At 40.0% G+C, this 18,275-nt stretch overlaps 1 protein-coding gene across 1 annotated transcript; it reads right to left on the bottom strand.

Moving 5' to 3' along the window:
* Window positions 1-16,289: 16,289 nt before the first annotated feature.
* On the bottom strand, window positions 16,290-17,451 carry LOC133307930 (zingipain-2-like). The gene is made up of 2 exons (XM_061508499.1): window positions 17,013-17,451; window positions 16,290-16,882 (listed from the first exon to the last, which is right to left on the bottom strand). Exons 1-2 carry the CDS (start codon window positions 17,449-17,451, stop codon window positions 16,290-16,292), a joined length of 1,032 nt encoding a protein of 343 aa, XP_061364483.1.
* Between the last annotated feature and the right edge of the window lie 824 nt (window positions 17,452-18,275).

Here is an 18,275-nt window from a genome sequence, read left to right as displayed (position 1 = left end):
GAAAGAGGGACCGCAGATAATAAACAAAGAAACGAATTTCACGACAGTAACCAGAGTCACAACCGTTTAACGATCTCTTCAACCTAAACCTTACTACTTCCACAAGCTTCCAACTGCAGAAGCCACGTACAACAACAAACCACCGTGGGTCACCAACCTTCACCGCAACTGAAACTCACGAGCTGAGGAAATGGGGGAGCAAATGCCGGGTATGGACGACTTGTGTGACTGTGTCAACTGAGTCAACAACAGGTGTAGATCAACTCACATGCCATTCCTCAAACGACGTCGTTCCCTTTCTGAAATACCTGATACAACCTTCCAGTGTAAAACGACGTCGTTCCTTTTCTCTCCACGTGGGCAGGGCGTTAGTGACTCAGCCACTTAACGTTCCAGGTGGCGTCCGTCAACAGGGCCGTCACTTTCCACTTAACAGAAGGTTAAACGTGTCCCTTTTTTTCAAAAATCAGACACTGAAATGTGACTTTTTTAAACCGAGGGACTAAATTGTGCTTCGCAAAAATTTCCAGGGACTAAAAAGGGTATTCACTCAAAAATAAATAAAATTCTGTAAACTGGGCTTGCCCCGGAGGGCCTGCACACCCCGCCTGCCAACACATTTTTATAATTAAATTAAAATTCACTATTCTTCTTTTATAATTAAATTCATAAATTCAATTTAATTTTAGTAAATACAAATTTGTAAAATTTCAAATAATAATGACACAAATCCTTGCAAAAAACAATTATTTATTATTAATTTGTAAATCTGATTGTAATAAATGAAGGTTCATCTCTGAGATGGAATATAAAAACCGAGACGCAACTATAAGAGCCCTTTTTATTGGTTAAATATAAAAACATATTACATGCTGATAGTTGGAGGTGGCAAACTGGGTTCGGCCCAAAGGACCAACCCACTAACACATTTGTATAATTAAATTAAAATTCAACTATTCTTCTTTTATAATTAAATTCCTAAATCTGATTTTAATTTTTCTAAATACAATTTTGTAAAATTTCAAATACTAACGATACAAATCCTTACAAAAAATATTTATTATTATTATTTTGTAAATCTGAGTGTAATAAACGAAAGTCCATCTCTGAGATAAAATATAAAAATCTAAATGCAACTATAAGGACCTTTTTTGTGGATAAGTACAAAAATCTATTACATGATGATAGTTAGAGGTGGCAAACTGGGCTCGGCTCGGAGGGCCGGTCCACCAACTTATTTTTATAATTAAATTAAAATTTCATACTTCTTCTTTTATAATTAAATTCATAAGGGCTCGACTCTCAGCGATGAACCTCTACCAAGGTTCCTACTAAAGCCTACAATCCATCTTCCTGAGTCATCTCGGATGACTCCCCCACAACTTGAAAGGGCTCCTCTGTTGCTACTAGAACCATCAACATTGAGCTTCTGCCAGTCGTGTGGTTGGAATTGCCAACAGATGAGCTTCTCAACTCTGCTATTTCTTTGTGTCCCAACCATTCCCATTACCTTTTCTGCCTCTTTAAAATTGGAAACAAAAATCTTTGCTTTTCTGATGACCGAATCTTGGTTGAAAACTTTCTGGTTAAAAATCAAATCATTTCTGTCTCTCCAGATGTACCAAATAATGGTTCCAAACAGCAGGTTCCAGTTAACATTGGAGTCTGAAACAGAACCAGAATGAAGATTCTGCCCGATCCAGTCTTTGAGGTTGCTGTCGAAGAAATGAGGATGGATATATTGAAGCTGAAAACGATGCCAAATGCCTTTGCTCCAGAAACAGTCTCTGAGGATATGGATGAGATCTTCTGGAGCATTGTTGCATCTGGGGCAAAGAGTGTCGGTTGTTAAGTGCCTCTTGGCTCTCTCGACATTAGTTAGAAGGTGGTCACCTAGAGCCTTCCACAGAAACATTTGGATTCTAGCTAGTCCCTTCCATCTCCACGGATTAAAACCAACAAGGTTGCCTGACATTTGAGCATCTACCTCTAGGAGAGTATAAGCGGATCTGACCGAGAACACACCATCACTGGTGTTGCCCCAGATGACTGAATCTTCCCCATTCGTAGACCTTGGGGGCATGATATTAGCAATTGCTGCACAAGAGTGGTCAGCGACAAATTGGTTTAACAAAAACCAATTCCAAATACCCTCCTTGTCAACAAGCTTGTCCACTGTCCAGTTGGTGACTTCGTCCGTGAGTAACTCCAAATCCTTAGGCTGAATGCAAGTGTTATCAATTAACCAAGGATCACACTATAAATTTGTTCGTCTGCCGTCACCAAGCTGAATCCTAGAACCTGCGATTACCTTTGGCCAAACCTTCAGGATCCCTCTCTAAAGATTTGAAGCTTGTCTAGCTTGGTGCAAGTTGGGAATGAGGTCCTCCCCAATAGCATACTTGCTCCTCAGGACTTTGGCCCATAATTAAGCAATGTTTCTGAGTTAACAAACCATGGCCCACCTTCATGAGAAAAGCTTGGTTAATCCTTCTCATTCTTCTGAACCCCAGGCCACCCTTATCTCTATGCTGACACACTTTCTTCCAAGCCAAAGTGTAGATTTTCTGCCTGTCATGAGTAGACCCCCAAAGGAAGTCGCGGGAACGCTTCTCAATTGCATCGCAGGTCTTCATAGGAAGCAAACAGGATTGCATGGAATAGGATGGAATAGCTGCTAACACTGATTTCGCCAAGGTTGATCTTTGGCCATGGACAGCGTCCTTCTTTTCCAATTGGAAAGTCTGGAATCCAGTTTCTGGATGATATAGTTGAAAGCAGATGCATTGGCTCGATCATGCAACAACGGTATCCCCAAATACTTCCCTAAGTTAGATGTGACGGAGAAACCAATGGTATTAGCTATCTCCGCAGCTCTAATGTGATTGACATTCTTAGAGAAGAAAACCCTTGATTTGTCGCTATTGATTTTCTCTTAGGAAGAAGTTGTTCCCTCAAAACGAATTCAAACACAAACCATAATATATATATATCCAATGTACCCAAAAAAAGAATATAATATATACATCCATTTTGGCATAACAAATAAAAAATATACCGCGCGATCGAAGTTTGCGTAAAATAACTTATCGATATTTCTTTAAACTCGTTCCACTAAATGTAACATGCATCATACTTTAACATGCATCATATTGTCATATGAAGGACATGTGTCATGTTTGTGGGGCCCATACAGTTAAAAGTGGTCAACTTTAGTCAGTAACGGATCCAACTAATTTTATTTATGTTTGCACATTTAGGGATGAGGGATTTGGTGGCAATGCCCTTGAATTTTTTTTAAAATTTTTAATGTATTAAAAAAATAAAAGAATATAAAAAAAAAACTTGAACTTACTACAAAAATAAAGTACATTTTGGGTCTTTCACAATAATCACAAGACTCGATTTAATCCCTTACAAAAAAATTGACTAGTGATCCCTCTGGATTTCAAAATAAACTCATGTTAGTTTTTTTGAGGGACTAATGTAAGTCTTCTTTGAATTTCAGAGCAACCACGATTTCGACTAACCGAGTCTATTTTGGAATTCAGATGGATCGAGAGTCCATTTTTTTTTCTAAGAGATTAAATTGAACCCTGTAATTTTAATTTTTGTTGAGGACTTAAAAATACTCTCTCTTTTTCCCAAAATTTTGTGTGTGCACTTACACACACTTACACTAATACAGGTTCGCCAGTGACTTTAGTCAAAGTAGGGTAGATTGATAAATTGTTTCAAAATAAGATAAACTGATAAATAATTTTTAAAATAAGGATAAATTCATCAATCGGCTTATTTTTTTGTAAGATATGCCAAAAATTCAAGAAACTCCTAGATTTAGAATCTAACGTCAGTCGAATCGAGAGATTTTGAACTAGTATAATATATAATGTAAATTGATCATAACCCTGAGCTCTGAAAAAGAAAATAGCTATAACAATGGAAATTAAAGTAATTCTAGCTCAAATGTTTATATAAAGAAAGTATTATATGTTCTTCGAGAATAGAGTTTTTCATATTACATGAGACAATTTATTTCATGAAATATACAAAAAAAAATATAGAGGACGCTTATTTTTTCCTCTTTCTTTTTTTCTTGGTGAGTTTTATCCATTTTTTTATTTGTTGCATGAGACAATTTGTTTCATGTAATATGAGAAACTATATCCCCATTTTCTTCACGCGAAACTAAAAGAAGTGAAAAGACCAAAAGAAAGAGCTCCTTTGGTCATGACTTTATATCCTCGATCACAAGCAATCGTTTTTCTAGCATAGGATATTGGTGGAAATTTAATTATGAATAGTGAAGTATTATATTAGTTAAAATTCACTAGGCCCCGTCTTTGTAATTTGTAGTTTCTGTTTTTTTATCTTCCCTCTGTTTTCTAAAATAAAAAATGCACAAAGTGAAGACCATGTAAATAAAAAGGGCTTTATTAATCTCATGCAATAGAAGAGAACTCTCTCATGTAATAGAGATAAGCATGTGTGGGACCCACACACTATAGAAAAAGAAAAATAGAATAAAAAAATAACTCGGAAATTGATGTATGTGTAGGAGAGAAAAATTCTCTCCTACAACATAAGAGTATATTTTCCCAAATAAAAAAGATCCATAAATCTAAGGTCTTAAGATTTTAAATTGAAATGTGGTGTTAGAGCTCCACTTATTGTAGTGGGTATGTCACTTAGCCCATTTAATGGTAGTTCTCCTCTACCACGATTTCCCTGATTAACTAATAATGGTATCAGAGCCAATGGTTCATGTGGATTAGCCATGTGTTTGGCTAGGTATTTGGAAATAATAGATTTTGCTTAGCCCATTAATGGTAATTCTTTACCAAGGGCTTTCCCTGACCACTCAACTTTAGTATAAGAGCTAGTGGTTGATTGCTTTGTATGAACCTAGTATTTAAATATAGTGGTTGTGTTAACCTAGTATCTGAATATGGTGATTCGTGTTCAGGTTTGCAAAGTTTTCTAACCCATGTTATGGAGCGAAAGACTTGATGATTGTAATCAACCCTTGACATAAGTCTATAATTACCTGAAGAAACTTTTCCCTGGGGGGAAGAGAATGTGGGCTTGGGACTTACACTTGAGGGGGAGGAAATTGAAAATACAAGTGTGAGAAGTGAAGTCCTGTAAGAACCCGCACCGTTAATTAAGGTATTTAATTAATTAATTATGGAAAATTAGGAAATGATTCCATAATTGACCCTAATAATTATTAAGAGGCTTTAATAATTATGGTAAGTGATTAAGAATGCTGAAAGTCGCTTTTCGGAAGAAAAGTGCAGATACCGGTTCTGCTAGTCGGTATAAATGCGTACCGAAAAAGTATCCCAGAAAATTAATATAAGTGCATGATAATTACTAGAATAATATTTAGGACTTGTAAAACGAGTTTCAAGTCCAAATAATGAGAACTGGTGCTAGAAACCGGTACTGGCTATGCAAAGCGCGTACCGGAAAGGTGCTCAGAAAATTATAAGAAAAATATGATAATTCTTATAAAATTATGTAGTTTCATAATCCAAAGTTTGGGATTAAAATGCTAAGCGTGGTAATTAAAGCTTATACTGCGTGTTTAAGTGTGAGTTGGCTATTTATACACTTACTAAGGGCACATTGCCCTAGATACCAGAATTCCTGCGTGAGAGAGGCTGACCAGCTGCTTGAGCACTGTTCCATTGGTCTGCTTTACCTTCTCTTGAGCCAAGTTGGGACCTTTAGGCATTGATCTTTCTCTTTTCTTCTTGTAAACACTTGAGAGCATCATTGTTGAGTGAAAGGAGAGCCTTTTGGTGAGTGTCCAGCTGCTGTGAGAGGTGTGAGGCAGCTGTGTTTTCTGTTTTTGAGGGGTGTGACCTTTTGTTGGCATTTTGATTCTCCAAGATGCCTTCTTGTTGAGTGAAAAACCTACCTTCTTGTTCATTTTCGTGCATCTTCCTTGAGTCAGACTTGAGGGGTTGTGTTGAGCTCCAAGAGCATCTTCATCCTCTGTTTTTGAGCTGTGGTATGATCACCAACCTTTAAAAGTTTTAAGGCTTAAAAATGGAAGTTTGATGCATGTTAAGGTTAAAAGATGATAACTTGTTGTTGGGTAAGGCTTAACACACCTAGAAATGCATGATTAGCTGTTTAAAATCGGTGAAAAGGGAACCTTTAAGGGATATCTTCACGAAAATACATAAACTGCATTTTGTCGTGAAATATCCGAATATCTGCCCGTGGAAAATCCGGATATTGGATATCCGGATGTGATATCTGGATATGTGATATCCGGATATGGGGTTTTGGGATATCTGGATATTGGATATCCGGATATGTGAATCTGTATATCCGGATATTGCATATCCGGATATGGACAGTGAGATATCCGGATATTGCATATCCGGATATGGTCCCGAGGAATATCCGGATATTCTGGGATTTCGCAGAACAGTAGCTGTGTTGTGTGTACAGTAGGCTATTGGGGGTTTGTGGACCCTAGATTGATGAAGTTGAACTTCTGTATTTAATGGATTGATCCAGAATCATGTGATTAAGGGCTTATGGCTTTGTTAGAAGCTTTAAGACATTAAAACGTAATGAAAAGGCGTTGTCTTTAATTTGTATGCATGTGGTACATGTTTATTTATTTATATTTGGTCCATATCAGATTGTGATCTGCTGTGATTGGACTTTGAGCTTGTGGCATTGGATAGCTAGCTTAGAGGTAAGCTTTCGTGTCCTCGGTTTAGCCATGTTGTGGTTCCACCATGTCCCATGGGGGTATGGTTATATGCATGTTGTGTTACATGCTTTTGATGTTTTGGAAATGTTGTTGAGCTATTGCATGTTAGTGCCTTGTTGGTATGCATGGAGGTGTTCCACCTATACGGTAAGCCTGAGTATGTGGAACATACAAGATGGTGAGGCTGTGGGTGAGGTGCAAGCGGTGTTCCTTGTACTACATGTAGAGAATAGATGTATTCCTACATTTCTCTGGCCAATAGATAGTGATTACACACATACCATAGATTTCTGTTGCACTACATAGTTTTGGAACGGATAATGATATAAATGCTTTTTGAACTTATATTGCACATGTAAGTGAGCTTGGGGTGGAAGATCCTTGAGGACCCCTTGTCTTACTGAGATTTCTTGTTTAGAGATCTCATCCCATGTTTGGGGAATGCTTATTTCAGGGTCAGGTAATGATGAGACCTCAGGCGGCAGGAGGCCAGAGCTGAGTTAGATTGCTGTTATATTATGCTGCTATGATTGGATGCTGGATTTGCATGCTGCTTTTATGCTTATAGCTTCAGTTTATGTTTATGGAGTTTTATGTTGAGACTGGTTGTTTACTATGTTTATTTGGTGAGCATGAGGATTGTCCATGACACATAGTATTGTTATGTCTTGATTATGTCTTGAGTCTTTTGGAGTTGTAAAAATGTATCAGGATATTGTCTGGATTACGAGATGTAATGCCGTGATTTAGATACACACTTTATTTATATATTGAGGTATTTCAGTAGATGTCTTATTGCAATTTACATACAGGCGTTATTTTATGGAATTGATTAAGTAATCAAGTTGGTAATTGATAATGACGTCATAATTGAAAAGAAAAAGAATATTCCACGATTTTTAATTAAGCACCGCTTAATACGATGTAATGTTAATATTCCGAGTATACACGGGGTGTTACATTTTATGGTATCAGAGCAACGGTTCAAGGGAAAAGCATGTATGTATTGCAATGATTAGGATGTTTGGTTGTGTTTATTTTGTGTGTTTGCTCCGTCGAGTGTTATTATGATAATGCATATGTGACCACATTGCGTGGGCCTGATCAACTCATAATTTGTGTAACTTGCGCAGAGTCATGGTAAGACCCGGGAGAAATCGCGAGACTTCGGAGGATCGGCCCGATCCTGTCCTGGCTGCATTGGCTGAGATATAGGCAGCCCGACTAGCCGACCAGGAGGCCATGAGAATGGCAAACCAGGCCATGCTGGACGCCGTCAAATAGGCGAACAGGAAGGCCACTGAGGACGTGTTGGAGGCCAGCCGTCTGGCGAACATGACGATGTTTAGAGTCATGTTGGAGGAGATGAGGAATGGCCCTGATGTTGGTCATGCTCCACCGCCACCACCACCACCACCTCCACCCAGTCTGCAGAATGACTCTCAGAGTCAGATGGGAGATGGCAGTCACCTTACGGGGGCCATGCAGACCGTCCCTGTTTTTGTTGAGGATCATGATGAGATCGACCGCCGGCTGAATGCTTTCCATAAGCATAAGCCACCTGCCTTTGATGGATCCTTTGATCCTGTTGCTGCGGCACGTTGGCTTCAGGCGTTGGACAAGATATTTCGGGTCATGCAGTGCACATATCTGCAGAAGTTGATGTTCGCTGCTTACATGCTGGAGGGCGATGCCTATGAGTGGTGGACAAACCTTTCTCATGTCTACGAGATGCAGGGTCATGTGATGACTTGGCCTATGTTCGAGGATTTCTTCTCGGGTCAGTACTTTCCTTATGATGCTCAGAAGAGGCAGCAGGGAGAGTTTGACAGATTGGTTCAGGGCTCGTTGTCTGTGGAAGAGTACCTGGCCATGTTCAACCAGTTGGTGAAGTTTGCACACTTCAGGATGGCGAGGCCTACTCCTACATTTTTGGCTGCTAAGTTCCGCAGGGGACTTAGTGAGGATATTGCTGGTTACCTAGCTGGTTCTGCTTCTAGAGATTTTGGGACACTGGTTCAGCAGTGTCGTGATATTGAAGATTACTACAGCTCGTGTAAGGCCAAGAAGGCCAAGGTTGCTGAGGCGACGAAGGTTGCAGCTGGTAGTTCCACTTCTTGGCGAGACAGGAAGTTTGGGAACAAGGGCAAGGATAAAAACAGTTGGCAGCTTGGCAGGCGCCGAGTCAATTCAAGAGGACTTCTGCTCAGGGGAGTGCAGCGAGACCTCCTGCTCCCAGGTGTTCGGGATGCGGGAAGACTCATTTTGGGCCGTGTTCTACCGGCCAGTTGATTTCTTTCAGTGTGGCAAGGAAGGCCACTTCTCCAGAGACTGTCCGTCGGCGACGGCGAGGGCTACTGCAGTGCAGGCAGTGCCACTTCAGATGGTTCCCCTTCCACCTACTTCGGCACCGGCAGTGCCACCATCTTCTGGGAGAGTTTATACTCTGGATCGTCAGCAGTCGGATCGAGCTCCGAACCTTGTCAGAGGTACTGTTACGATTGGTACATCAGCTGTTGATGTTTTGTTTGACTCTGGGGCTACGCATTCTTTTGTTGCTACTCCGATTGCTGTGGGGCTGGAGTTGCCCATGTCTGTGCTTTCTCCACCGCTGCGGGTGGCCGCCGCCACCGGAGAGAGATGTGATGCTACCACTGTTCATCGCGATGTGGCATTTCAGTGGGATGGCCGTGAGTTCTCGGTGGATCTGATAGGATTGCCGATGGCCAACTTGGAGGTTATTCTGGGCATGGATTGGCTGTCCAGAAATTGTGTGATGATTGACTGTTGTGCCAAGCGTGTAGTGTTGTCTCCGTGTGATTCCACAGCCAGTTCCTCGCCATACATTTCGTTGCTGCAGGCTAGGAGAGCCTTAAGAGCAGGGGCATTTGGTTATGTCATGTTGGGAGGTTTGGTGAGTGGTACACAGGAGGACATCACCGGCATTCCTGTGGTGAGGGAGTTCCTTGAGGTGTTTCCTGAGGAGATTCCTGAGTTTTTGCCACAGAGGGAGATAGAGTTCTCCATAGATCTGTTGCCTGGTGTGGGGCCGATCTCTTTAGCTCCCATACCGGATGTCGCCACCGGAGTTGGCAGAGCCGAAGAAGCATATTGAGGATCTTTCAGCGAAAGATTTCATTAAACCGAGTGTGTCTCCTTGGGGAGCACCGGTTAACTTTGTGAAGAAGAAGGACGGGACAATGCGATTGTGCACCGACTACAGACAGCTGAACAAGGTGACAATCAAGAACAAGTATCCCCTTCCTCGGATTGATGATCTGTTGGATTAGCTCAGGGGCGCTTGTGTGTATTCCAAGATTGATCTCCAGTCCGGATACCATCAGATTCGGGTGAAGCCGGAGGATGTCACGAAGACTGCATTTCGCTCGAGATATGGTCATTTTGAGTACTTGGTGATTCCGTTCAGTCTCACCAATGCACCTGCTGTGTTCATGGATTACATGAACCGGATTTTCCAGCCGTACCTGGATCAGTTTGTGATTGTCTTCATTGACGACATTTTGATTTACTCCAAGACGAAGGAAGAGCATATGGAGCATTTGAGAACTGTTCTGCAAGTGCTGAAGGAGAAGAAGCTGTATGCGAAGCCTTCCAAATGTGAGTTTTGGCTCAAGTCTGTGAAGTTTCTTGGGCATGTTATTTCTGCTGAGGGAGTTGCAGTGGATCCAAACAAGATTGAGGCCGTACTGGATTGGAAGAGACCCAAGACAGTTAAGGAAGTGAGGAGCTTTCTGGGTTTGGCAGGTTACTATCGGAGGTTCATCAAGGGATTCTCCACCATGGTTTTGCCATTGACTCGCCTTACTCCGAAGGAGACTCCATTTGTGTAGACTCACGAGTGTGAGGTCTGTTTTCAGGAGTTGAAGGAGAGACTGACTACTGTTCCTGTGTTGGTCCTTCCTGATCTTGCGCTTGAGATTGAGCTTTACACCGACGCCTCCGGGAAGGGGCTAGGTTGTGTGTTGATGCAGTTGAGCAAAGTGATTGCCTATGCTTCGAGGCAGTTGAAACCTCATGAGGAGAACTACCCTACTCATGACTTGGAGTTGGCTGCTATTGTGTTTGCTTTCAAGATTTGGAGGCATTATCTTTTTGGTTTGAGGTTTGTGGTGTTCAGTGACCACAAGAGTTTGAAGTACCTGTTCGACCAGAAGGAGTTGAACATGAGGCAGAGGAGATGGATGGAGTTCATAAAGGACTACGACTTCGAGCTAAGGTATCATCCTAGCAAGGCCAATGTGGTAGCTGATGCTTTGAGTCGGAAATCCAGTAGTTCATCCAGTTTGTTACTTGGTAACTTTGATGTGGTTGAGAAGTTCCGAAACTTGGCAGTGACCGCTCTGTGTGAGAGTGTACTTCTCGAGTTGGAAGCAGCAGATTTTGTGAACGAGCTGCTAGAAAAGATCAAAGAGGCACAAGTTCAGAGAGAGTGTCTGGATTATGTGAAGAACCAAGACGGTGTGTCTTGGAATGATGATGGATTTCTTTTGTTTCAGCAGAGGATTGTAGTTCCTCGAGGTCCGTTGACAGAAGAGGTTATGGAAGAAGGCCATAAGGGTCAGTTTTCTATCCACCCTGGTGCTACTAAGATGTATCAAGACTTGAAGAAGAACTTCTGGTGGCCGGGCATGAAGAAAGATGTTGCTATCTTTGTGTCCAAATGTTTGGTTTGCCAGAAGGTGAAGATTGAGCATCAGAGACCGTCTGGTGAACTTCAACCTCTTGAAGTACCACAGTGGAAGTGGGAAGGTATTTCCATGGACTTCGTGGTGGGATTGCCGAAGACTCAGGCGAGTTGTGACTCTATTTGGGTCATTGTGGACAGACTGACGAAGTCTGCCCATTTTCTTCCAGTGAAGGTGAGCTTCACTACAGAGCAGTTGGCCAAGCTTTATGTCCGCGAGATTGTGAGGCTTCACGGGGTGCCCGAGAGTATCATTAGTGATAGGGACCCGAAGTTCACATCTCGGTTCTGGGAGGCGCTGCAGGAGGCTTTTGGTACACAGTTGAGATTGAGTACCGCCTATTACACTCAGACTGATGGACAGACTGAGAGGACCATCCAGACCTTGGAGGATATGTTGCGAGCTTGCACGTTGGAGCAGGGCTCGGCATGGGATAGGTACATTCCGTTGGTTGTGTTTTCTTACAACAACAGCTTTCATGCTAGCCTGGGCATGGCGCCCTACGAAGCATTGTATGGTAGGGGGTGTCGGACTCCTACTTGTTGGCCTGAGGTTGGGGACAAGGAGCTTTTTAGCTTGGACTTTGTCCAAGATACCACCTTGCAGATCCAGATGATCCGTGAAAAGTTGAAGCCGGCGCACCTGGAGTTCAGTGAGGGTGAGCATGTGTTTGTGAGACTTTCACCTGTCACCGGTGTAGGTCGGGCACTCGGAGTGAGGAAGCTGAGCCCGTGATACATTGGGCCATACCAGATCCTTGGTAGAGTAGGACCTGTTGCCTACCGGCTTGCCTTGCTTCCGAACCTGGCTAACATCCATGACGTGTTTCACGTGTCTCAGCTTCGGAAATATATAGCAGATCCTTCGCACGTGGTGCAACCAGATGATGTGGAGGTTCGGGAGAACCTGAAGACTCCCGTCGGACCACTCAGAATTCTCGATCGTGGCGAGAAACAGCTGAGGAGCAAGATCATTCCTATGGTCAAGGTGCAGTGGACCGGAAGAACTCCTGAGGAGTTTACTTAGGAGCGTGAGGACGAGCTTCTCCGGCAGTACCCCGCGTTTCGACCAGGTATGTTTCTGATTTTGTGGTCAAAATCCTAAAAAGGTGGGGTGAATGTAAGAACCCGCACCGTTAATTAAGGTATTTAATTAATTAATTATGCAAAATTAGGAAATGATTCCATAATTGACCCTAATAATTATTAAGAGGCTTTAATAATTATGGTAAGTGATTAAGAATGCTGAAAGTCATTTTTCGGAAGAAAAGTGCAGATACCGGTTCTGCTAGTCAGTATAAATGCGTACCAAAAAAGTATCTCAGAAAATTAATACAAGTGCATGATAATTACTAGAATAATTTGTAGGACTTGTAAAACGAGTTTCAAGTCCAAATAATGAGAACTGGTGCTAGAAACCGGTACTGGCTATGAAAAGCGCGTACTAGAAAGGTGCTCAGAAAATTATAAGAAAAATATGATAATTCTTAGAAAATTATGTAGTTTCATAATTCAAAGTTTGGGATTAAAATGCTAAGTGTAGCAATTAAAGCTTATACTGCGTGTTTAAGTGTGAGTTGGCTATTTATACACTTACTAAGGGCACATTGCCCTAGATACCAGAATTCCTGCGTGAGAGAGGCTGACCAGCTGCTTGAGCACTGTTCCATTGGTCTCCTTCACCTTCCCTTGAGCCAAGTTGGGACCTTTGGGCATTGATCCTTCTCTTTTCTTCTTGTAAACACTTGAGAGCATCATTGTTGAGTGAAAGGAGAGCCTTTTGGTGAGTGTCTTGCTGCTGTGAAAGGTGTGAGGGAGCTGTGTTTTCTGTTCTTGAGGGGTGTGACCTTTTGTTGGCATTTTGATGCTCCAAGATGCCTTCTTGTTGAGTGAAAGACCTACCTTCTTGTTCATTTTCGTGCATCTTCCTTGAGTCAGACTTGAAGGGCTGTGTTGAGCTCCAAGAGCATCTCCATCCTCTATTTTTGAGCTGTGGTATGATCACCAACCTTTAACTTGAGTTTTAAGGCTTAAAAATGGAAGCTTGATGCATGTTAAGGTTAAAAGATGATAACTTGTTGTTGGGTAAGGCTTAACACACCTATAAATGCATGATTAGGTGTTTAAAATCGGTAAAGAGGGAACCTTTAAGGGATATCTTCACGAAAATGCAGAAACTGCATTCTGTCGTGAAATATCCGGATATCTGCCCGTGGAATATCTGGATATTGGATATCCGAATATGATATCCGGATATGAGGTTTTGGGATATCTGGATATTGGATATCCAGATATGTGAATCTGTATATCCGGATATTGCATATCCGGATATGGACAGTGAGATATCCGGATATTGCATATCCGGATATGGTCCCGAGGAATATCCGGATATTCTGGGATTTCGCAGAACAGTAGCTGTGCTGTGTGTACAGTAAGCTATTGGGGGTTTGTGGACCCTAGATTGATGAAGTTGAACTTCTGTATTTAATGGATTGATCCAGAATCATGTGATTAAGGGCTTATGGCTTTGTTAGAAGCTTTAAGACATTAAAACGTAATGAAAAGGCGTTGTCTTTAATTTGTATGCATGTGGTACATGTTTATTGATTTATATTTGGTCCATATCAGATTATGATCTGCTGTGATTGGACTTTGAGCTTGTGGCATTGGATAGCTAGCTTAGAGGTAAGCTTTCGTGTCCTCGGTTTAGCCATGTTGTGGTTCCACCATGTCCCATGGGGGTATGGTTATATGCATACTGTGTTACATGCTTTTGATATTTTGGAAATGCTGTTGAGCTATTGTATGTTAGTGCCTTGTTGATATGCATGGAGGTGTTCCACCTATACAGTAAGCCTGAGTATGTGGAACATACAAGATGGTGAGGCTGTGGGTGAGGTGCAAGCGGTGTTCCTTGTACTACATGTAGGGAATAGACGTATTCCTACATTTCTCTGGCCAGTAGATAGTGATTACACACATGCCATAGATTTCTGTTGCACTACATAGTTTTGGAACTGATAATGATATAAATGCTTTTTGAACTTATATTGCACATGTAAGTGAGCTTGGGGTGGAAGATCCTTGAGGACCCCTTGTCTTACTGAGATTTCTTGTTTAGAGATCTCACCCCACGTTTGGGGAATGCTTATTTCAGGGTCAGGTAATGATTGGAGTTAGATTGTTGTTATATTATGCTGCTATGATTGGATGCTGGATTTGCATGCTGCTTTTATGCTTATAGCTTCAGTTTATGTTTATGGAGTTTTATGTTGAGACTGGTTGTTTACTATGTTTATTTGGTGAGCATGGGGATTGTCCATGACACATAGTATTGTTATGTCTTGATTATATCTTGAGTCTTTTGGAGTTGTAATAATGTATCAGGATATTGTCCGGATTACGAGATGTAATGCCGTGATTTAGATACACACTTTATTTATATATTGAGGTATTTCAGTAGATGTCTTATTGCAATTTACATACAGGCGTTATTTTATGAAATTGATTAAGTAATCAAGTTGGTAATTGATAATGACATCATAATTGAAAAGAAAAATAATATTCCGCAATTTTTAATTAAGCACCGCTTAATACGATGTAATGTTAATATTCCGAGTATACACGAGGTGTTACAAGTCTCGTATTGGTTAGAAATGAATTAAGTGAAAATAGTCATAAACCTAACACCTTAAAATTTTGGGTTGAAATATGATTACAAATTCACTTATTGTGATGATTGGTAATTTAACTCATTGATAATAATTATTCCTCTCTCATGGGCTCCCCCCGTGTTAGGGAAGCTCTAAATGATGAAATGGATTCCTTTTTTCAAGTAACACTTGATTGTTGATAGATTGTAGATTTATCTACCGGGTCTAGACGTGTTTACAAACTTTTAATACAAGGCTTTTGGCAAAGGGATTCAGGCAAGATGAATGTATAAACTATTTTAATACATATGCTTCAGTATCATAAACCAACATTCACTTTAATTATTTTTGGTAACTAAATTCACTTTAAATTTATTTTGATGGATGGATCGATAGAATAAAATTCGCACATTTATGAATATAAAAATTTGATATACTTTTTATTTGGCAATGAGACATTCTTAAATTATATTGAAAGGCATATATGGTATGTGTTTGATTCAAGATATCATAATTAATATGGGATATGTGTATTAATAGTGACTATGGAGAAGACAGGCATTGGTAATGGTAGATTACTATGCACAAAGAAGAAATTGAGAGCCAATAGAGATGGTATCTGTACACATTAGGGTTTCAAGAGAAATTATGTGTGAAATTCAACCCTTTATTTATAGAGGGATTTATCTTATAATGGATAAAAATCATAATCTCAAAGAGTCTCTAGGATCTGGTATGTAGGTCCAGAATAATATATTATACATTTGGGATTGATATAGAAAGAGTAACTGTGACATGTTTTTTGTGTTACTTATTACGTTAGCATACTGATCAACAAATTTTCACATGCATTTAACACACAGAAAAATTAGGGCGGGGAGTAAAGACAAAACAAATTCTCCTCAAAACGCAACACATTATATTGTGCAAAAATTCTCCCATACCAATAGTACAACTCGTGCCATTCTCAAATAAAAAGTATATATATGGAAGTTATTTGACTGTTCAACGCAGTGAAAAGTAGCCAAGGACTTTCTATCTTTCGTTTCACTTTTTTTTTTTTTTTTTTAAATATAAGGCTTATTTGATTATTTCTCAGATTTTAAAAAGTCTCGTATCTTTCTTTTCATAACACCTACGTTCATATACTAATTAAAATTATAACGTTTTAGATGTGTGCTAACAGAAGTACCTAAGCAGTTGGATAAGAGGGATTTGTAGCAATTCCACATAAACCTTCCTTGGCATGTATATCTCGCTTCATTCTTATGTATCCTTCTTCACCCCATTTCGTGCCCCAGGAATTTTTGACTAGCCAATACTTGGTGCCATCATGAGATTCACCATAACCAACAACTGTAACAACATGATCTACGTCAGTTCGACATTTTCCTGTAAAAACTCCACTTGAATAAAATTGGAAAGCAGATCCTCCAGCAGCAATATAAACTGACACTGGTTGATTTGCCACAGCTTTTAGGAGTGCCTCTTCACTATTAGCTGGAACTGTCTCATACCCTTTAATCCTAACTCCATGATTCGTAGTTTCCTTCTTAACCTTACATGTCCTATCTACTCCTTTGTAGGGATAGTATGCTTCACTTGCTATTCCTCCTTTCTTCACTATAAACTCAAATGCATCTTCCACATAACCACCATTGCATCCGTCACTATTACCTTTAACACAATCTACTAGTTCTTGCTCAGAGAGTGACACTAATTCACCTGTGGTTATTTGGTGTATACCCTCGGTTGAAGCCACAGTTGAAAATGCCCAACAGCTACCTGTTTTTGCAAACAAAAACCATGTTAATTAATATTAGCACAATTTTTAATATAGAATATAATTGAAGTGATGAATATGGAAAGTAGAATCATATAGTAATTGGTTATAATATAAAATCTTTTATTATACCACATGAGCCTTGGTCCTTGATTGGAGTAACAGCACCTCTTTCCCTCCAGTCAACGGTAGTAGGAATGGAAGTCACATTGGCATACTTAAACGATGTCGTTTTTGTTGCTGTCCCAAGAACATGTGCCTTCTTCTGACCATTAAGTGAAGCCTTAAATTCTTCATTGGTTATGTCAGCAAATTGGTTAATGCTAAGGTTGAAAGGTTTGTCCCCAGCAGCATTGAATGACTCAATGAACTCTAAATTGTGTTTGAATATTTGGTAACGTTTTTGCTTCTGAGCAGCATCCTTGTAAGACTTACCATATAGTGACATCCAATTCTCATGTGTCTCGGATGTGTAGGCATCAAGAAGCCTTAGAGACATTACATGGGATGTCCATACAGTGAAAATGAGGAACAGAGCTAAAACATAGTGGTTTTGGTTATAGGAAGCCATTGCATATATGAGCTAATTAATGATTGTTGAGTAGGTTTTTTGAAGTGGGCAATGGCATCTATAAGTTATATATAGTGGTGAGGGGAGCTTCAATTAATAGGAGTTTACATACTTAGTGCTTTAAATAGTAGATACCTCAAATTTAACTTTGGATTTCTACTCAGATTCTCACCAGCACAGCACTAGTCCACGTGCGGCATGTTTTACCTGAGTCAACTTGCTATTGTTATCTATGGAAGATCGGTTTCCAATCAAATTGGTTTATTAATTGATGGCATTGTGGTCACTTCTTGAACCCACTAGAATGTGTTGGTAACTAGTCAAAACTATTTGCTGAATTGCCTTCCAGAAAACTAAAAAAGTGGCTTATGACGTCTATTGTTTATTGGAATGTGAAGTTATATAGTTCATCATAACCGATCAATATAGTCGTCAACAAATGATCGCTTCATATCCACAATAAAAATGGTGTAAGAAATTTTGTGGAAGAGTCATTTTTCAATTACTTACCAGGAAAAAAAATAAAGAATGAATTAAGTATAAACCAAAATGGATAAAAAAAATAGTAAAGTTTGATTAATAAAAACAATAATATTGTTGTTGCGAAAAATTCTTAAGTATTTTGGGAGTAAAAAAAAAAAAAAAAAAAGGTTTTTTTTTTTGCTATATTGAGTGATATAGACTAACAAAATTTTCATCCTAAGATCACTTACGAATTTCCCCTCTCCGTTATCTATTGATGTTACATGCAAATAATTAGAGGCAAATGGCCTCAAAGGGGATAGCATACATTCTGATAAGAAACTCGCTGTACCATTGTGTGG

The sequence above is a fragment of the Gastrolobium bilobum genome, unplaced genomic scaffold (assembly GCF_033153095.1).
Source record: "Gastrolobium bilobum isolate Gb01-03AN ecotype WA unplaced genomic scaffold, APGP_CSIRO_Gbil_v1 utg1697, whole genome shotgun sequence".
Taxonomy (NCBI): domain Eukaryota; kingdom Viridiplantae; phylum Streptophyta; class Magnoliopsida; order Fabales; family Fabaceae; genus Gastrolobium; species Gastrolobium bilobum.
Note: the sequence above shows the minus strand (reverse complement) of the source record. Positions and strands in the feature narration are given on the sequence as shown.